At 52.1% G+C, this 21,743-nt stretch overlaps 1 protein-coding gene across 2 annotated transcripts in view; it reads right to left on the bottom strand.

Annotated features, from left to right (window-relative positions):
- The window catches only part of LOC139277400 (voltage-dependent calcium channel subunit alpha-2/delta-2-like), a 1,881,585-nt gene that overhangs the window by 705,978 nt on the left and 1,153,864 nt on the right, over positions 1 to 21,743 (bottom strand). Inside the window, exon 5 of one of the 2 annotated variants that reach the window (XM_070895823.1) lies at positions 10,406 to 10,450. The exons of the other annotated variant lie outside the window; for it this stretch is intronic. Coding sequence (XP_070751924.1) covers positions 10,406 to 10,450 — 45 coding nt within the window. The remainder of the gene's footprint in view (positions 1 to 10,405; positions 10,451 to 21,743) is intronic. 2 annotated transcript variants of the gene reach the window in all.

Below are 21,743 nucleotides of genomic sequence, written 5' to 3'. Positions count from 1 at the left end.
TGATCACACCATCCACGTCCAATGCCAATCCTCGACTGTCTAGCCTGATGGGACTGTCCTTGCTTAGTTTCACTCTTATCTATTTGATTATATCTAGAGCATTTCTGGCAATGGCTTCACTTCCCACCCCTATACCATCAATAATCCATCCTTGGCCCCCTCTTTTTCCTCATCTATGTGCTGCCCTTGGGCGATATCATCCATGGGGTCAGCTTCCATATGTACATTCATGACACCCAGGGGAGGTTTGGCTTGGTGAGCAAGGAGCAGGGGGAAAACAGCAGAGGCAGCTGAACAGATGATGTCATTATTAGTGACAACGAAATCCATAAGCTTCTTGCGATTGCTGTTGGAGGTAAGTGTTGAGGGAGTGGGCAGAGGGTTTTATGGAGGCAGTTGTTAGTGGAGATAAGAAGCTGGGGGTTAACTATGCTCCTCTGGATGATCCTATGGTAGTGGGCATGTTTGGCAGAGATCATCATCATAGGCAGTCCCTCGAAATGAGGATGACTTGCTTCCACGCCCAAAAAAAAGGCTGAGTTCACAGGTGTTTTGAATGAAGAACCCAAACTACATGTTGAAGGATGGAAGATTCCTGTGCGTGGATTTTCTTAATGTGTGGTGGTTGTTGCACACCAGCCACCACACGGACTTGACAGAGCTAGGTCTTGGTCCAGTGGCAAGAATTACCTAAAACAACTGGAGACCTGCTCTGCTGCATGGACCTAGTGCGCACACATATCCCAGTGTGGGCTGGCCCGTGCTGCCCCTGAGCCCCTGGCCTCGAACTCAAGGGAATAAAGGGTTATGGGGAGTGGGCAGAGAAGCGTGTGGCTCGATCACATTTGAGGTGGTCCAGCCAGATTTATAATAATAAATAACTTGTATTTATATAGCGCCTTTAATGTAGTAAAACATCCCAAGGTACTTCACAGCAGTGTTACAGACAAAACAGATACATTTAACACTGAGCTACAGAAGAAATTAAGGCAGGTGACCAAAAACTTGGTTAAAGAGCTAGGTTTTAAGGAGTGTCTTAAAGGAGGAAAGAGAGGTAGAGAGGCTGAGAGGTTTAGGGAGGGAATTCCAGAGCTTAGGGCCCAAACAGCTGAAGGCACGGCCACCAATGGTTGAGCAGTTATAATGAGGGATGTTCAAGAGGGTGATGGATGGGTAAATAATTGTTCACTCGACAAACTTAAGTCTGCATCCTTTGGACTTGAGGGAGTGAAGTTTGGGGCCATGCCAGGGATAAATAACTGGGATGGGAGAGAGTAAAGGATTTATTCGGGACATGGCATGACAGGTCGGCATGAGTGAGTGATAAACAGATAAATGGCTGCAGAGGTATTGTGGTGAATGGAGAGCCAAAGGCAAGTCAGCAGGGGTCCAAAATTGCCCTTTTCATAGTCCCGTTAATGCCTCCGGGGGTGATGATGTCATCGCCATGCGCGGCAAACCCTTACCGTCTCGCGCCGAACCCTTTGCGCCCCACATAAGAAATTGCCTCATGGCCCATGAGGCGGCATGGGCCATTATCAAGGCCAGCTTTGTGGACATCCACCTTGATGTAGAAGCCCTTTGCGCCTCTGGTTCACCATTTTATTTTGTCGTTGTAGCGCGTAAGTGTAGCGCTAGGTTCCTGAGCGTGGCGCTGGACTCAGCGGTGCGCTCCCACCTCGGGACAGCTTTCCACTTCCTTTGAGCAGTGCACATGCCCAATTCCAATAACAGTCCTGGCCGTGGAAGGTTACTGCCCTCAATCAGTGCGAGGGGCAATTTCTTCCCTAGATATTTAGAAAGGAAGGCCTTTTTTATAGTGACAGGCAAAGAAGGAATTGGTGTTGAAAAGGGGTCGGGAAAGTGGGTGGTGAGGGATACAAGGAAGTGGTCTGACATAGCCCTGTACATGATAAAGACCATGGGAGAAGTCATGGGAGATGGCAAAGTCAAGGAGGTGGCCATGAGTATGGGTAGAAGAGTTTATATGGAGGGAGAGGTTTAGGGAACACAGGAGGTTGGTGAATTCAGAGGGGAAAGGACAAGAGGAACTGAGATGAAGATTGAACTCATGGTGAATGAGGCATTGCTCAGTGCGGAGGCTGAGGGAGGAAAGGAGGACAGGTAATGGAAAGTATAGCCAAGTGGCGAGGCATCAATAAGGGACATGGTGTTGCCACCTATGAACCAAGTTTCTGTTAAGGCTAGGATGTCAATGCAATGCAGGTGGCACTTTCTGTTCCTTCAGCCCTAAACCATTCACTCCACTGTCATGCTTGGTTCCTCTTTCCTGGCCTTTAAAAGACACTTAAAAACCTGCTCTTCAATTACCCATTTGGTATTTAGCCTGTCCAACTCCTTCGCTCCTTGCTCGGTGACAAATCCCCGGTTGATGAGCAGTGGCAGACATTTAAGGAGATATTTCATAACTTTCAACAAAAATATATTCCAGTGAGAAGGAAATGCTTAAGAGAAGGGAGAACCATCCGTGGCTAACTAAGAAAGTAAAGGATGGTATCAAATTGAAAACAATCGCATACAATGGTGCAAAGATTAGTGGGAGGCCAGAGGATTGGGAAATTTTTAAAACCCAACAAAGAACGACCAAAAAATAAATAAAAATAAGAAGAATGAGAGTAAACTAGCAAGAAATATAAAAACAGATAGTAAGAGCTTCTACAGGAAAATAAAAAGGAAGAGAGTAGCTAAAGTAAACGTTGGTCCCTTAGAGGATGGGACTGAGGAATTAATAATGGGGAACAGGAAAATGGCAGAGACTTTGAACAAATATTTTGTATCGGACTTCACGGTAGAAAACGCTAAAGACATCCCAATAATAGATAATCAAGGGGCTATAGGGAGGGAGGGAGCTTAATACAATCACTATCACTAAAGAAGTAGTACTCGGTAAAATAATGGGACTAAAGGTGGACAAGTCCCCTGGACCTGATGGCTTACATCCTAGGGTCTTAAAATAAGTGGCTGCAGAGATAGTGGATGCATTGGTTGTAATCTACCAAAATTCCCTGGATTCTGGAGCGGTCCCAGCGGATTGGATAACTGCAAATTAAACGCCCCTATTTAAAAAAGAAGGGAAACAGAAAGTAGGAAACTGTAGACCAATTAGCCCAACATCTGTCACTGGGAAAATGCTGGAGTCCATCATTAAGGAAGCAGTAGCAGGACATTTGGAAAAGTATAATGCAGTCAAGCAAAGTCAGCATGATTTTATGAAAGGGAAATCATGTTTGACAAATTTGCTGGAATTCATTGAGGATGTAATGAGCAGGGTGGATAAGGGAGTACCTGTGGATGTGGTGTATTTGGATTTCCAGAAGGCACAAGATAAGAGCTCATGGGGTTGGGGGTAATATATTAGCATGGATAGAGGATTAGCTAACTAACAGAAGGCAGAGAGTCGGGATAAATGGGTCATTTTCCAGTTGGCAAACGGCAACTAGTGGGGTGCCAACAGGGATCGGCCGTAACTTTTTACAATCTATATTAATGACTTGGATGCTGGAACTGAGTGTAATGTAGCCAAGTTTGCTGATGACACAAAGATGGGTGGGAAAGCAAATTGTGAGGAGGACACATGAAATCTGCAAAGGGATATAGACAGGCTAAGTAAGTGGGCTAACATTTGGCAGATGGAGTATAATGTGGGAAAGTGTGATGTTATCCACTTTGGCAGGAAAAATAAAAAAGCAAATTATTATTTAAATGGCGAGAGATTACAAAATGCTGCAGTACAGAGGGATCTGAGGGTCCTTGCGCATAAAACACAAAAAGTTAGTATGCAGGTACAGCAAGTAATCAGGAAGGCAAATGCAATATTGGCCTTTATTGCAAGGGGATGGAGTATAAAAGCAGGGAAGTCCTGTTACAACTGTACAGGGTATTGGTGAGACCACACCTGGAGTACTGTGTATAGTTTTGGTCTCCGTATTTAAGGAGGGATATACTTGCTTTGGAGGCAGTTTAGAGTAGTTTCACTAGGTTGATTCCAGAGATGAGGGGGTTGACTTATGAAGAAAGGTTGAGTAGGTTGGGCCTATACTCATTTAGAAGAATGAGAGGTGATCTTATTGAAACTTATAAGATACTGGGGGGGGCGGGTGCGGGGGTGTTGACAAGATAGATGCAGAGAGAATATTTCCGCTTGTGGGGAATCTAGAACTAGGGGGCATAGTTTAAGAATAAGGGATCGCCCATTTAGAACTGAGATGAGGAAGAATTTCTTCTCTCAGAGGGTCGGAAATCTATGGCATTCTCTGCCCCAGAGAGTTGTGGAGGCTGGGTCATTGAATATATTTAAGGTGGAGATAGACAGATTTTTGAACGATAAGGGAGTGAAGGGTTATGAGGAGCGGATATGGAAGTGGAGCTGAGCCCAAGATCAGATCAGCCAGATCTTATTAAATGGCGGAGCAGGCTCGAGGGGCCTGCACCACCATTCAATAAGATCATGGCTGATCATTCCCTCAGTATCCCTTTCCTGCTTTATCTCCATATCCCTTGATCCCTTTAGCCGTAAGGGCTATATCTAACTTCCTTTGAATATATCCAATGAATTGGCATCAATAACGCTCTGCGGCAGGGAACTCCACAGGTTAACAACTCTCTGAGTGAAGAAGTTTCTCCTCATCTCAGTCCTAAATGGCCTACCCCTTATCCTAAGACTGTGTCCCCTGGTTCTGGACTTCCCCAACATAGGGAACATTCTTCCCGCATCTAACCTGTCCAGTCCCGTCAGAATCCTATATGTTTCTATGAGATCCCCTCTCATCCTTCTAAGCTCCAGTGTATAAAGGCCCAGTTGATCCAGTTTCTCCTCATATGTCAGTCCCGCCAAATCGGGAATCAGCCTGGTGAACCTTCGCTGCACTCCCTCAATAGCAAGAACGTCCTTCCTCAGATTAGGAGACCAAAACTGAACACAATATTCCAGGTGAGGCCTCACCAAGGCCCTGTACAACTGCAGTAAGACCTCCCTGCTCCTATACTTAAATCCCCTAGCTATGAAGGCCAACATACCATTGCCTTCTTCACCGCCTGCTGTACCTGCATGCCAACTTTCAATGACCGATGAACCATGACACCCAGGTCTCGTTGCACCTCCCTCTTTCCTAATCTGCTGCCATTCAGGTAATATTCTGCCTTCATGTTTTTGCCCCCAAAGCGGATAACCTTACATTTATCCACATTATACTGCACCTGCCATGCATTTGCCCACTCACCTAACCTATCCAAGTCACCCTGAAGCCTTTCAGTGTCCTCCTCACAGCTCACACCGCCACCCAGTTTAGTGTCATCTGCAAACTTGGAGATATTACACTCAATTCCTTCACCTAAATCATTAATGTACATTGTAAAGAGCGGGGGTCCCAGCTCCTATTCCTATGTTCACATGGCCTACTCCTGCTCCAATTTCCAATGTTCTTAAAATTATGAGACATTCTTTTGCATTAGGATTTTACGCTAGTCATCAAAGGTAACCCTGCTATTCAGGAAATGTGGGAATGAGAAAACATGGAACACCAGGCTAGTTAGCCTGACATCAGTTGTCGGAAAAGTGCTGGATTCCATTAATACGGAAATGGTAATAGAGCATTTAGAAAATCATTAGGCAGATTCAACATGTTTTCATGAAAGGGAAATCGTGTTTAAGAAATTTATTACAACTTTTGGGGCTGTAACTAGCAGGGGAGATAAAGGCGAACCAGTGGATGTAGTATATTTGGATTTCCAAAAGACATTTAATAAGGTGCCACATAAAAAGATGTTATGCAAGATGAGGGCTCATGCGGTTGAAATAATATATTAGCATGGATAGAGGCTTAGTTAAGGGCCAGGAAACAGAGAGAAGGGATAAATAGGTCATTTTCCAGTTGGCAGGCTGTAACTAGTAGGGTGCCGCAGGGATCAGATCTTATTGAATGGCAGAACAGGCTCAAGGGGCCGTTTGGCCTACTCCTGCTCCTATTTCATGTTTTGTTCTTATGTATTACCCAGCTATATCACTCATCCCCTTAAAACACTTTGATCCACACAGAGCAATGGTCAAAGCTGCAGCAGGTTCCAGACATGAGCATACTGCTAATAAAATTCTGAGAATGCTTGACTGGGTAGATGCTGAGAGGCTGTTTTCCCTGGCTGGAGAGTCCAGAACTAGGGGTCATAGTCTCAGGAACAGGGGTCGGCCATTTAGGACTAAGATGAGGAGGAATTTCTTCATTCAGAGGCTTGTGAATCACTGGAATACTTTGGCCCAAAGAGCTATGGTTGCTGAGTTGTTGGGGATATTCAAGGCTGGGATGGATAGATTTTTGGGCATCTCAGGGAATCAAGGGATTTGGGAATCGGGCGGGAAAGTGGAGGTGAGGGGGCTGAAATCACTCACCGCTCCATCGGCGTGGAGTCGGTGACAACTGCGACAGTGCCCTCATTTTTGGGGGGACGGCGGTGGACGCTCCCGCCTTGCTGGAGTTCCCACCCCTCACCAACCGACAGTGACCCCCTTTCTGCCCTGCATGGGAAATTAACCCACCAGAAGTTGCCCTGTGGGAGTGGATCAGCCACCGCTCGGTGCCCCCGACATTTTTCCCCTGCAGGAAGCTGCCTGCGGCTGGGCTTCCATCCTTAAAGGGAGGGTGCACTGCTGCGGCCACCATTTTATTTTAATTATCGGCCAACTCCGAGGTTGGCCCAACGATGGCGCCACGGGTTCGGCTGGGCCGCTCACAGTCAAGCCCGGCACCACATGTTGGGTGCCAGGCTGCTGGCTGGCCGAAACCCTTTCTCGTTGCTCAGTGGGTGCCATTAACGTGGCTGCAGAGTTCGCAGCGGCCCTCCCCTTTAACTAAAGGGGAAGGACATTGCTATGCGTCAGCGCACTGACATCATCAGCGCGGCACTGATGACACTGACTGACATCCGCCTCGCTCCAAGGTGACTTCCAACCCGAACACCGACCGGAAGAAAAAAAAAATTTAAAGAGTTCAATTTTGCTCCACTCTCCGCCCCATGGATTGGGGCGGAGAAAAATCTTAAAAAACAGTGAGTGCGCCCCCTTTGATCAGAGGACAATTTCGGCCCTGAGGTCTAAGGTCAGCCATGATTTTATTGAATGATGGAGCAGGCTCGAGGGGCTGTATGGCCTACTCCTGCTCCTAATTCTTATTGTTATTGTCTGCCAGTGTTAATGTATACCTGTCTCCACAGTTTGTTTGTGACTATCACTCTGTGTAGCTGTCTCTGTTTTTCTGTGCTTATCAGCGGTCTGTGCCAATCACTCTCTGTAAATGTCACTCTGCCTGTGCCAATCACTCTCTCCATGTCTGTCTCTCTGTTTTAGTTGCTCTGAGTCTGTCTCTGCCTGTCTATCTTTCTCTGCCTGTCGATCTTTCTCTGCCTGTCGCTATGACAGTCTATGTCTGCACTGTGTCTATCTCTGTATATGTTTCTATGTCTATCTAGCTCTCGGTGTGTACAGTGGAACTGACTGCAGTTCGCAGTAATGAGGACTGAAGCTGGAAATTTTAGAGAAGATGTTGTTCAGAAGACTGCACAGAAAGAGGCTTGGGTTAGTTCACACTGGCTCTGGTCTAGACAGCTGAACCTGTGAACATTGATGACTAAGTGAGACTAAAGCTTGCTGAGTGTTTGAAAGCTTCATTAGTTAAGTGTCCCTTGGGCTCTCCCACAATCTCACTGATGTATTGGCAGGCACCTTGTTAACCTGCAGCAACTAACATGCTGTTTCCCAGAACCAAGAAGTTTCTATTTACCTGTCACTTCAAAGTATGGGTTGCTGGGAGGTCAATGCGTCCTCCGGCTCCCTCACACTCTCATGCTTGAATACACATTGTTGTATCTTTAAAAATGCATTAATTCTCGGGATGTAGGCATCACTGGCAAGGCCAGCATTTATTGCTCAACCCTAATGGCCCTTGAAAGGTGGTGGTGAGCCAGCTTCTTGAACCGCTGCAGTCCGTGTGGTGAAGGTACTCCCATAGTGCTGTTAGGTAGAAAGTTCAAGAATTTTGACCCAGTGACAATGAAGGAACAGCGATATATTTCCAAGTCAGGATGGTATGTGTCTTGGAGGGGATCTTGCAGGTATTGGTGTTCCCATGCGCCTGCTGCCCTTGTCCTTCGAGGTGGTAGAGGTTGCGGGTTTGGGAAGTGCTGCCGAAGAAGCCTTGGAGAGTTTGCACAATCTATAAATGTCTAACTACAATTAGTGAGATTCTGTCGATTAACAATATTCCTTTCAAGTTGGGCCAAGTTACATTCAGGACCTGACCAGAGAGACAGGAGTGACCCACCTGACCAGAGACACAAGTGACCCACCTGACCAGAGAGAGAGAGAGAGAGTGAACCACCCGACAAGAGAGAGAGTGAGAGAGTGACCGACCTGACCAGAGAGAGTGACCCACCCGACAAGAGAGAGAGTGAGAGTGTGATCGACCTGACCAGAGAGAGAGTGAGAGAATGACCGACTTGATCAGAGGGTGGCCAAGATAAGTCAAGATACTGGTGCAAATGCACATTGTCTACCACCCACACTGTTCAGTCACCTTCTTATGTCCCGTGCTCTTTCTCTGTCAGCATCTGATTGTCGGAAACTCAAATGACAACCTCTGCAAACATTCAAGCACTATCATTACTCAAAACCATCCTGTCAGTTCACAGTGCCTGTCACAAGAGTTTCTGCTATTCTCCAAGGACAGTTGATTTAAAGGGACCATGCACCGGTATCTCTCATTGTTATGGGATGCCTGCACGCGAGTGTTTTCTCCCTCCAAAGAAAAACCTTGCCCATAAACCACCGCCTGGAAAATCAATCTGGGGAGGAGTGCCAGTCAGAAATTCACCCGCGGCAGCAGAATACAGGCCCAGGTGATTTTAACTTGCTGACCTCATTAAAATGGTGTTGGTACACTTTCCGGCCGGAACGGGTGGGAAGTGGGCAAGAAGCTGCTGCCAGTCTGTCAAAAATCAGGCAACCCTTGGCCACACGCTGTCATGCAGGTAGGTGGGGTGGTGGGGGTGAGGGGAGGGAGCTCTAGGAGGGTCGCAAGGGCGAGGGAAGGGTAGTCCAGGGCAGGGAAGACCTAAACTTTCCTTGTGGAGTCTGGCAGAGCCTCTTCTGCTCCAGGATCAGCTTCTTACTCGACTTCACCTGTTTGGAAAGCTGCAGCAGCTTTCCCATTCAACAACAATAATAATGTGTATGTATACAGCGCCCTTAATGTAGTAAAATGTCCCAAGGCACTTCACAGGAATGTTACAAGACAAAAAAATACATTTGACACTGAGCCACATAAGAAATTACAGCAGATGACCAAAAGCTTGGTCAAAGAGGTAGGTTTTAAGGAGCGTCTTAAAGGAGGAAAGAGAGGTAGAGAGGCGGAGAGGTTTAGGGAGGGAGTTCCAGAGCTTGGGGCCTAGGCAACAGAAGGCATGGCCACCGATGGTGGAGCGATTATAATCAGGGGATGATTCTAACACTTCTTACCTTGGCGACCAGAGAAATTCATATGAAATAAAGTGGCACCAAACAGTAATTCTTTCAGAGTGACATTACAGACAGTGCAATGGCAGATCATACATCCTTCGGGTGTCAGAGTCACAAGGCATTCGTCAAGCACTCTCAATGTAGAGGGAAGTTTAATTATAGGGAACTGTCACAATACACAGCACACAACATAAAACACAGCACAAAAGCATACAACACACAGCATGTACAACACGCCAGCACAACTGTGGTCTCCTGGAGACACCCACACACATGCTTCTGGCTGGTATTACTGGGTATCAGAAGTGGCCATCCGGCCTGTTCTCCCCCCTCCTATATCCAGTGGCACTGAGGCCAGTGTGGCCCTGCTGCCATTGTAGATAAGATCAGCTCACTCGGCACAGGTGGGGATTAAACCTTTCTGCTCTTAATGGCTCAACTATTTTAGTTGTGCAATTGCCCCCTCCAAGGGAGGTCACACTCCAAAATATTTTTTTTTCCAGTGCCCCTTTTTTTTAGGTCACTGAAAAGAGAATTTATACAAGTGCCCCCTGGCTAAAAGGGGTTCTTTACGGCTCAGCCACTCACTGGCTAAACCAGCTGATGCATTCAGGAGGGGTGGGAGAGCTTGATGTCTTATTAAGGGTGGGAAGGCAGTGGTAGATGATGTCTGGTGATGCTTTCCGTTGAATCAGCATGTCCCACTTGTGCCCATCAGCCCCAAACGAGAAGAGAAAGTCACCCCAGCCGCCCCTTTCTTTGCAATTCTCAGCTTCCCTGTCACAGTGAGACAAAACCTTGGTACAACAGCAAAGACACAGAGAGAGCAGCCGAAAGTTGAATAAGTCAAACATGCAACGAATATTCAACTTCTGGACTTACATCAGATGTTCCTGCTTTTGCATCAAAGTACAAAACGTCTCGCTCCTAAAAAAAAATAAAAATAAATAAAAGAAGAGGCTTCAGATTAATGTGTCCTCACCATCGACAGCCAATATGCAGTTTGGACCATGGTACTACAGACGAGATGATCCTGCCTGGGCTCGGCAGATTTAACACAAAGCTGCATTTCCTAAATCACTTGCGTTGGACTCAATACAGTAAATGCTCTCACACTTGCCAGTTCTCAACCCTTGCATCACGGTCAGTACTTCCTAGCATCATCCTTGATAAAACAAGTCACGTCTCGACACCAAATTCCTCTTTTTCTGTTAGTCGCTGGTTGACTTTGGGCCGGAAGGTTTAAACCTCTCGCTTTCCGAAATGCTGGCCTTCGTTGGATAGACAGCAGAGTGTAGCCTGCACATCGTTAACTGCCACACATAGACTGCTCCTGGCACTGCTCATGGTAACTCAGAAGATGCAGCATTTTACAATGACAAGGGTAAGTCTATTTTATATATATATACTTACATTCTTCACACCTTTGTCATGTCTATTCTCGGTTGTCACGATTTAGTAAAGTTCTTAAGACACTGGTTACGCCTAACATCTCTAAGTGTAACGATAACGCTAACGCCATTACAGTTGTATTTAATAGGTAATACTACCATGGCCTTGAACTTTTTGTGAGCATTAAAATAAAAGAACACTAGTTATTTTTACGCGATGGTACATGTCCACAAAGTCTAATTACTATAAGTAGGAGATCTGAGAGCAGTTAGAGGTTCATTGCTGCTGGCAAGGGAACATTGTACATTGGTAAATGCATGTAAACTTCTGGCTCGAGGTCAGAAAAACAACAGCACAAATAAAAGAGGACTGGGGAAATGCCAGAGTGCGTGTCGGTTCCCTCAGTGTGAGTGTGTCAGGGGGTTCCCTCAGTGTGAGTGTGTCGGGGGGTTCCCTCAGTGTGAGTGTGTCGGGGGTTCCCTCAGTGTGAGTGTGTCGGGGGGGGTCTCCCAGTGTGAGTGTGTCGGGGGGTCCCTCAGTGTGAGTGTGTCGGGGGGTCCCTCAGTGTGAGTGTGTCGGGGGGGTTCCCTCAGTGAGTGTGTCGGGGGGGGTCTCCCAGTGTAGAGTGTGTCGGGGGGTCTCCCAGTGTGAGTGTGTCGGGGGGATCTCCCAGTGTGAGTGTGTCGGGGGGTTCCCTCAGTGTGAGTGTGTCGGGGGGTTCCCTCAGTGTGAGTGTGTCGGGGGGGTCTCCCAGTGTTAAGTGTGTCGGTGGGTCCCTCAGTGTGAGTGTGTCGGGGGGTCCCTCAGTGTGAGTGTGTCGGGGGGGTCTCCCAGTGTGAGTGTGTCGGGGGGTCCCTCGGTGTGAGTGTGTCGGGGGCTTCCCTCAGTGTGAGTATGTCGGGGGGTCCCTCAGTGTGAGTGTGTCGGGGGGTCCCTCAGTGTGAGTGTGTCGGGGGGGGTCTCCCAGCGTGAGTGTGTCGGGCGGTCCCTCAGTGTGAGTGTGTCGGGGGGGGGTCTCCCAGTGTGAGTGTGTCGGGGGGTCCCTCAGTGTGAGTGTGTCGGGGGGGGTCTCCCAGTGTGAGTGTGTCGGGGGGTTCCCTCAGTGTGAGTGTGTCGGGGGGGTCTCCCAGTTTGTGTGTCGGGGGGTTCCCTCAGTGTGAGTGTGTCGGGGGGGGGTCTCCCAGTGTGAGTGTGTCGGGGGGTCCCTCAGTGTGAGTGTGTTGCGGGATGTCTCCCAGTGTGAGTGTGTCGGGGGGTCCCACAGTGTGTGTGTGTCGGGGGGGGTCTCCCAGTGAGAGTGTGTTGGGGGTCCCTCAGTGTGAGTGTGTCGGGGGGGTCTATCAGTGTGAGTGTGTCGGGGGGGGGGTCTACCTGTGTGAGTGTGTCGGGGGGTCCCTCAGTGTGAGTGTGTCGGGGGGGGTCTCCCAGTGTGAGTGTGTCGGGGGGGTATCCCAGTGTGAGTGTGTCGGGGGGTCCCTCAGTGTGAGTGTGTCGGGGGGTCCCTCAGTGTGAGTGTTTCGGGAGGGGTCTCCCAGTGTGAGTGTGTCGGGGGGTGTCTCCCGGTGTGAGTGTGTCGCGGGGGTTCTCCCAGTGTAAGTGTGTCGGGGGGGTTCTCCCAGTGTGAGTGTGTCGGGGGGTTCCATCAGTGTGAGTGTGTCGGGGGGTCCCTCAATGTGAGTGTGTCGGGGGGTCCCTCAGTGTGTGTGTGTCGGTGGGGGTCCCTCAGTGTGAGTGTGTAAGGGGTCTCCCAGTGTGAGTGTGTCGGGGGGGTCACCCAGTGTGAGTGTGTCGGGGGGGTTCCCTCAGTGAGTGTGTGTCGGGGGGGGTCTCCCAGTGTGAGTGTGTCGGGGGTGTCTCCCAGTGTGAGTGTGTCGGGGGGGGTCTCCCAGTGTTAGTGTGTCGGGGGTTCTCCCAGTGTGAGTGTGTCGGGGGGCGGTCTCCCAGTATGAGTGTGTCGGGGTGTCCCTCAGTGTGAGCGTTTCGGGGGGGTCCCTCAGTGTGTGTGTCGGGGGGGGGTCTCCCAGTGTGAGTGTGTCGGGGGGGTCTCCCAGTGTGAGTGTGTCGGGGGGGTCTCCCAGTCTGAGTGTGTCGGGGGGGGTCTCCCAGTGTGAGTGTGTCGGGTGGGGGGGCTCCCAGTGTGATTGTGTCGGGGGGGGGTCTCCCAGTGTGAGTGTGTCGAGGGGGGTCTCCCAGTTTGAGTGTGTTGGGGGCGGCTCCCAGTGTGAGTGTGTCGGGGGGGGTCCCTCAGTGTGAGTGTGTCGGGGGGTCTCCCAGTGTGAGTGTGTCGGGGGGTCTCCCATTGTGAGTGTGCCGGGGGGTCTCCCAGTGTGAGTGTGTCGGGGGGTCTCCCAGTGTGAGTGTGTCGGGGGGTCTCCCAGTGTGAGTGTGTCGGGGGGTCTTCCAGTGCGAGTGTGTCGGGGGGTCTCCCAGTGTGAGTGTGACGGGGGGATCTCCCAGTGTGAGTGTGTCGGGGGGTCCCTCAGTGTGAGTGTGTTGGGGGTTCCCTCAGTGTGAGTGTGTCGGGGGGGTCCCTCAGTGTGAGTGTGTCGGGGGGGTCCCTCAGTGTGTGTGTGTCGGGGGGGGGGCTCCCAGTGTGAGTGTGTCGGGGGGTCCCTCAGTGTGAGTCTGTCGGGCGTTCCCTCAGTGTGAGTGTGTCGGGGGGGTCTCCCAGTGTGTGTGTCGGGGGGGTTCTCCCAGTGTGAGTGTGTCGGGGGTTTCTCCCAGTGTGAGTGTGTCGGGGGGGGTCTCCCAGTGTGAGTGTGTCGGGGGGTTCCCTCAGTGTGAGTGTCTCGGGGGGTCTCCCAGTGTGAGTGTGTCGGGGGGTCTCCCAGTGTGAGTGTGTCGGGGGGTCTCCCAGTGTGAGTGTGCCGGGGGGTCTCCCAGTGTGAGTGTGTCGGGGGGTCTCCCAGTGTGAGTGTGTCGGGGGGTCTCCCAGTGTGAGTGTGTCGGGGGGTCTTCCAGTGTGAGTGTGTCGGGGGTCTCCCAGTGTGAGTGTGTCGGGGGGATCTCCCAGTGTGAGTGTGTCGGGGGATCCCTCAGTGTGAGTGTGTTGGGGGTTCCCTCAGTGTGAGTGTGTCGGGGGGGGTCCCTCAGTGTGAGTGTGTCGGGGGGGGTCCCTCAGTGTGTGTGTGTCGGGGGGGGCTCCCAGTGTGAGTGTGTCGGGGGGTCCCTCAGTGTGAGTCTGTCGGGCGTTCCCTCAGTGTGAGTGTGTCGGGGGGGTCTCCCAGTGTGTGTGTCGGGGGGGTTCTCCCAGTGTGAGTGTGTCGGGGGGTTCTCCCAGTGTGAGTGTGTCGGGGGGTCCCTCAGTGTGAGTGTGTCGGGGGGTTCCCTCAGTGTGAGTGTGTCGGGGGGCTTCCTCAGTGTGAGTGTGTCGGGGGCGTCTCCCAGTGTGAGTGTGTCGGGGGGGTCTCCCAGTGTGAGTGTGTCGGGGGGGTCTCCCAGTGTGAGTGTGTCGTGGGGGGTCTCCCAGTGTGAGTGTGTCGGGGGGGGTCTCCCAGTGTGAGTGTGTCGGGGGTGTCTCCCAGTGTGAGTGTGTCGTGGGGGGTCTCCCAGTGTGAGTGTGCCGGGGGGGTCTCCCAGTGTGAGTGTGTCGGGGGGGTCTCCCAGTGTGAGTGTGTCGGGAGGTTCCTCAGTGTGAGTGTGTCGGGGGGTTCCCTCAGTGTGAGTGTGTCGGAGGGTTCCCTCAGTGTGAGTGTGTCGGGGGGTCCCTCAATGTGAATGTGTCGCGGGGTCCCTCAGTGTGTGTGTGTCGGTGGGGGTCCCTCAGTGTGAGTGTGTCAGGGGTCTCCCAGTGTGAGTGTGTCGGGGGGGTCTCCCAGTGTGAGTGTTTCGGGGGGGTATCCCAGTGTGAGTGTGTCGGGGGGGTATCCCAGTGTGAGTGTGTCGGGGGGGTTCCCTCAGTGTGAGTGTTTCGGGGGTTTCCCTCAGTGTGAGTGTGTCGGGGGGTCCCTCAGTGTGAGTGTTTCGGGGGTTTCCCTCAGTGTGAGTGTGTCGGGGGGTTCCCTCAGTGTGAGTGTGTCGAAGGTCCCTCATTGTGAGTGTGTCGGGGGATCCCTCAGTGTGAGTGTGTCGGGAGGGGGTCTCCCAGTGTGAGTGTGTCGGGGGGTTCCCTCAGTGTGAGTGTGTCGGGGGGGTCTCCCAGTGTGAGTGTGTTGGGGGGGTCTCCCAGTGTGAGTGTGTCGGGAGGTTCCCTCAGTGTGAGTGTGTCGGGGGGGTCCCTCAGTGTGAGTGTGTCAGGGGTCTCCCAGTGTGAGTGTGTCGGGGGGGTCACCCAGTGTGAGTGTGTCGGGGGGTTCCCTCAGTGAGAGTGTGTCGGGGGGGTCTCCCAGTGTGAGTGTGTCGGGGGTGTCTCCCAGTGTGAGTGTGTCGGGGGGGTCTCCCAGTGTTAGTGTGCCGGGGGTTCTCCCAGTGTGAGTGTGTCGGGGGGGTCTCCCAGTGTGAGTGTGTCGGGTGCGGTCTCCCAGTGTGAGTGTGTCGGGGGGGGTCTCCTAGTGTGAGTGTGTCGGGAGGTTCCCTCAGTGTGAGTGTGTCGGGGGGGTTCCCTCAGTGTGAGTGTGTCGGGGGGGGTCTCCCAGTGTGAGTGTGTCGGGGGGGGTCTCCCAGTGTGAGTGTGTCGGGAGGTTCGCTCAGTGTGAGTGTGTCGGGGGGTTCCCTCAGTGTGAGTGTGTCGGAGGGTTTCCTCAGTGTGAGTGTGTCGGGGGGTCCCTCAATGTGAATGTGTCGGGGGGTCCCTCAATGTGAATGTGTCGGGGGGTCCCTCAGTGTGTGTGTGTCGGTGGGGGTCCCTCAGTGTGAGTGTGTCAGGGGTCTCCCAGTGTGAGTGTGTCGGGGGGGTCTCCCAGTGTGAGTGTGTCGGGGGGTATCCCAGTGTGAGTGTGTCGGGGGGGTATCCCAGTGTGAGTGTGTCGGGGGGTTCCCTCACAGTGAGTGTGTCGGGGGGTCCCTCAGTGTGAGTGTTTCGGGGGTTTCCCTCAGTGTGAGTGTGTCGGGGGATCCCTCAGTGTGAGTGTGTCGGGGGGGTCTCCCAGTGTGAGTGTGTCGGGGGGTTCCCTCAGTGTGAGTGTGTCGGGGGGGGTCTCCCAGTGTGAGTGTGTCGGGAGGTTACCTCAGTGTGAGTGTGTCGGTGGGGGTCCCTCAGTGTGAGTGTGTCAGGGGTCTCCCAGTGTGAGTGTGTCGGGGAGGTCACCCAGTGTGAGTGTGTCGGGGGGTTCCCTCAGTGAGAGTGTGTCGGGGGGGTCTCCCAGTGTGAGTGTGTCGGGGGTGTCTCCCAGTGTGAGTGTGTCGGGGGGGTCTCCCAGTGTTAGTGTGTCGGGGGTTCTCCCAGTGTGAGTGTGTCGGGGGGCGGTCACCCAGTGAGAGTGTGTCGGGGTGTCCCTCAGTGTGAGCATTTCGGGGGGGTCCCTCATGTGTGTGTCGGGGGGGGGTCTCCCAGTGTGAGTGTGTCGGGGGGGGTCTCCCAGTCTGAGTGTGTCGGGGGGGGTCTCCAAGTCTGAGTGTGTCGGGGGGGGGCTCCCAGTGTGAGTGTGTCGGGGGGGGGTCTCCCAGTGTGATTGTGTCGGGGGGTGTCTCCCAGTGTGTGTGTCGGGGGGTCTCCCAGTGTGAGTGTGTCGGGGGGCGTCTCCCAGTGTGAGTGTGTTGGGGGGGGGCTCCCAGTGTGAGTGTGTCGGGGGGGTCCCTCAGTGTGAGTGTGTCGGGGGGTCTCCCAGTGTGAGTGTGTCGGGGGGGTCCCTCGGTGTGAGTGTGTCGGGGGGGTCTCCCAGTGTGAGTGTGTCGGGGGGTCTCCCAGTGTGAGTGTGTCGGGGGGTTCCCTCACAGTGAGTGTGTCGGGGGGTCCCTCAGTGTGAGTGTTTCGGGGGTTTCCCTCAGTGTGAGTGTGTCGGGGGGTTCCCTCAGTGTGAGTGTGTCGGCGGGGTATCCCAGTGTGAGTGTGTCGGGGGGTTCCCTCAGTGTGAGTGTGTCGGGGGGTTCCCTCAGTGTGAGTGTGTCGGGGGGTTCCCTCAGTGTGAGTGTGTCGGGGGTTTCCCTCAGTGTGAGTGTGTCGGGGGGTTCCCTCAGTGTGAGTGTGTCGAAGGTCCCTCATTGTGAGTGTGTCGGGGGATCCCTCAGTGTGAGTGTGTCGGGGGGGGTCTCTCAGTGTGAGTGTGTCGGGGGATTCCCTCAGTGTGAGTGTGTCGGGGGGGGTGTCTCCCAGTGTGAGTGTGTCGGGGGGGGTCTCCCAGTGTGAGTGTGTCGGGAGGTTACCTCAGTGTGAGTGTGTCGGGGGGTTCCTTCAGTGTGTGTGTGTCGGTGGGGGTCCCTCAGTGTGAGTGTGTCGGGGGTGTCTCCCAGTGTGAGTGTGTCGGGGGGGTCTCCCAGTGTTAGTGTGTCGGGGGTTCTCCCAGTGTGAGTGTGTCGGGGGGCGGTCACCCAGTGTGAGTGTGTCGGGGTGTCCCTCAGTGTGAGCATTTCGGGGGGGTCCCTCAGTGTGTGTGTCGGGGGGGGGGTCTCCCAGTGTGAGTGTGTCGGGGGGGGTCTCCCAGTCTGAGTCTGTCGGGGGGGTCTCCCAGTCTGAGTGTGTCGGGGGGGGCTCCCAGTGTGAGTGTGTCGGGGGGGGGTCTCCCAGTGTGTGTGTCGGGGGGTCTCCCAGTGTGAGTGTGTCGGGGGGCGTCTCCCAGTGTGAGTGTGTTGGGGGGGGGCTCCCAGTGTGAGTGTGTCGGGGGGGTCCCTCAGTGTGAGTGTGTCGGGGGGTCTCCCAGTGTGAGTGTGTCGGGGGAGTCGCTCGGTGTGAGTGTGTCGGGGGGGTCTCCCAGTGTGAGTGTGTCGGGGGGTCTCCCAGTGTGAGTGTGTCGGGGGGTCCCCCAGTGTGAGTGTGTCGGGGGGTCTCTCAGTGTGAGTGTGTCGGGGGGTCTCTCAGTGTGAGTGTGTTGGGGGGATCTCCCAGTGTGAGTGTGTCGGGGGGGTCCCTCAGTGTGAGTGTGTCGGGGGTTCCCTCAGTGTGAGTGTGTCGGGGGGGGTCCCTCAGTGTGAGTGTGTCGGGGGGGTCCCTCAGTGTGAGTGTGTCGGGGGTGGGCTCCCAGTGTGAGTGTGTCGGGGGGATCTCCCAGTGTGAGTGTGTCGGGGGTTCCCTCAGTGTGAGTGTGTCGGGGGGGTCCCTCAGTGTGAGTGTGTCGGGGGGGGTCCCTTAGTGTGAGTGTGTCGGGGGTCCCAGTGTGAGTGTGTCGGGGGGTCCCTCAGTGTGAGTCTGTCGGGGGTTCCCTCAGTGTGAGTGTGTCGGGGGGGGTCCCTCAGTGTGAGTGTGTCGGGTGGGGTCCCTCAGTGTGAGTATGTCGGGGGGGGGGGTCCCTCAGTGTGAGTGTGTCGGGGGGGTCCCTCAGTGTGAGTGTGTCAGGGGGGGTCGCTCAGTGTGAGTGTGTCGGGGTGGTGTCCCTCAGTGTGAGTGTGTCGGGGGGGGTCCCTCAGTGTGAGTGTGTCGGGGGGGTTCCCTCAGTCTGAGTTCGTCGGGGGGGGGGGTCCCTCAGTGTGAGTGTGTCAGGGGGGGGGGTCTCCCAGTGTAAGTGTGTCGGGGGAGGGGGTCCCTCAGTGTGAGTGTGTCAGGTTCCCTCGTTGAGTAAGGGAAAATAGTGAGTCTGAAATTACTGAAACCCTGTATTTAAGAATACAATATATCAGTACCATGAATAAATGGCATCTGTTTTACAAAATGGTTTAAAATTAGGCAGAGTATGAATACAAGAGGGGTTCAGTGATTTGATTCAATGTATCAGTATATCATGAATAATAATTGAAGACTTAAACTTTGAATATTTATGAGTAACAGTGAATAAGTAGCTGTATATTGTTTTAAATTTAATCAAACAATTCTGATTAAGAAGATGAAAGTTCCTTGTGAAGGAGTCTAAATCTGCTATGTCTCGTGACTAGTTTTGTCACCAATACAAATTATTTTCAAAGCTGGGAAAAATAAGAAATGGATACATTTGCGAGAGTACACAAACCTGGGAGAAAGTTACAGATTCAATCCAATATGGGGCACAGTGTCACTGCCAAAACCAGTGTGAAAGAGCTGAATGACTAACACCTACCATACAATCACCAACACACACACACCAGATAATCACCGACACACACACCAGATAATCACCGACTCACACACCATATAATCACCGACACATCTACCATATAATCACCAACGCAACCACCATACAATCACAGACACACACACACCGTATAATCACGACACACACACACCGTATAATCACCGACACACTCCCACCGTATAATCACCGACACACTCCCATCGTATAATCACCGACACATTCCCACCATACAATCACCGACACACTCCCACCTTATAATCACCGACACACTCCCACCATATAATCACCGACACACTCCCACCATATAATCACCGACACACTCCCACCATATAATCACCGACTCACACACCGTATAATCACCGACTCACACACCGTATAATCATCGACACGCCCACTATACAATCACTGACACACCCACCATATAATCACCGACACACTCCCACCGTATAATCACCGACACACTCCCATCGTATAATCACCGACACATTCCCACCATACAATCACCGACACACTCCCACCTTATAATCACCGACACACTCCCACCATATAATCACCGACTCACACACCGTATAATCACCGACTCACACACCGTATAATCATCGACACGCCCACTATACAATCACTGACACTCCCACCATATAATCACCGACACACACCCACCGTATAATCACCAACACACTCTCACCGTATAATCACCGATACACCCACCATATAATCACTGACACACTCCTCCCATATAATCACCGACACTCCCACCATATAATCACCGACACACCCACACCGTATAATCACCAACACACTCACCATAACCACCAGAGGAGCAAACTGGAAGAGAACAAAGGAAAGCCATCATTAACCTAGTCCTTACCTTACTAGCTCTGATGAAGGATTACACATGAAATGTTAACCCGGCCTTCCCTTGCACAATGCTAATTTTTTTACTGTTTTTACTCCACCATTACATACCTCCCGACTATAGTTGCTTATCTATTTCTGTATTGATCATGTTCCCTAATCGTCAATATACCATAATACCCTTACATGATATTACGTGGCACCGAAACCAAGACAGGAATCCGGGTAAGACAAATAGGTGGAACCTGACATTTGGTATCGGTACGTTAGAAACACTATTGAGTCCAATGATGGTGCTTGTATTGTGCAGAATATGTCAGGTCTCCATGTGAGGGCAATACACTCCCCTACAATGGTCAAGTGGCCATTATTCATCTTGATCATTAGCCGTGAAGGTAAGTGGACTATTCGACCACAGGCAATAGCACAGCCAGGCCTGGTCCTTTACTCACCCAAAAGTGTGCAACATGTCACTTTCCAGCAGGGGACATTGGGAATAGGAACCCGGGCTGACTCCTCCTGCCCAGCCCAGTGACGGTAAGGACAGTTGTAGTGCCCAGTTGCCACCCGGGCTGAGACCAGCTTGCAGGGCAGCCACAGTCTATCCTGAGCAGATGGACCGCATGATCCTAAGGAGCAAGTAACACAGACTGGAGAAGATACTGTGGAAGGACTGACATTTCTTTTTTGAATTCAGAAACCTGGGTAAAGCCCACACTGCAATAAAGTTACATCTCAGTTGCAATGTGGAGCATATGAGCAGAATCGCAGGTACGATTGGACTTAGATTCGATGCCATATCTGACAGAAGGGGTAGAGGGAGCTGTCAAATGTTAGAATGTCAATAATAAACTGCACTGTATTTTGAGGAGATATTACACAGGAAATTACACAGTGGAGAGCCCAACAGATGCCTTTCCACAATGACTTTCTTGGTAAAGGTGGCATGCAACTTAGCCGCACAAATCAGCATGTCCCATCCCAATGCTTGACTCGCGCTGAATGACCTAATTGGGGTGAGGGTAGAGGAGTTACAACTGGCCTTTGATCCCCAGTGATAAGGAGCAGAGTATCACAGAAATTACAGCACAGAAGGAGGCCATTCAGTCTGTGCTAGCGCTTCAGCTGCAGCTCTCTACTCTAATTAGGGGATATTGAATCAAGGGGAATTAAGTGGAGGCCAGCAAATTGGACTAAAAACTGATTAGAAGGGAGGAAACAGGGAGGAAATTGGGCTACTTTGTACCTCTCGTTAGCACCTCCGGGCAGGGGGCGATAATGGGATGCAAATGGTTTTGTGACCGGGTGTGCCGAGATCAGTACGGCGTTGCACTCCGATCTCCTTCGCTCGTGGATCGTGAGGTCATTGTCGTGCGCATCGCCCTGGACCCGAAATTGCCTTCCGCCATCTGCAGCAGTGCCGGGCGAAAACACTGACAGCTACAGGAGGCGTGTATCAGGCGGCTGGCTGCTTTGGGGCTGATGCTTAGGTTGTCGTCCTGGAGAAGGTAAGTTTTTTTTTTCTTTGCAGAACCTGCAGCGATGGCCCGTCCCTTTAAGGGAGGGAAGGAGCCTTTCAACGCGGCAGCGCTGCGCGGCCCAATGTACAACACTGCTCCACTCATCAGCCCTGCTTGCTGCCTCTTGTGCTCCAGGCGTTCCTTCCTGGAGCGCAACCCCGAATCTTTTAAAAGTTTGAAATCATTAAAGATAGTTTCTCAGTGGTTGGAAGTGGGTAGCGGTGTCACACAGGGATCAGCTCTTGGATTTCTTCTGTTCACTGTGGACATCAATGATTTGGATACAGGGCGAGAGGGAGTGGTGTTCAACTTTGTAGACGATACTAAAATAGGAGTAGTAGTAAATAATTCTGTGGACCAAAGGAAGCCACAAGGGGA

The sequence above is a fragment of the Pristiophorus japonicus genome, chromosome 12 (assembly GCF_044704955.1).
Source record: "Pristiophorus japonicus isolate sPriJap1 chromosome 12, sPriJap1.hap1, whole genome shotgun sequence".
NCBI lineage: Eukaryota > Metazoa > Chordata > Chondrichthyes > Pristiophoridae > Pristiophorus > Pristiophorus japonicus.
The sequence above is the reverse complement of the archived record's forward strand: the minus strand, read 5'-3'. Positions and strand labels throughout refer to the sequence as shown.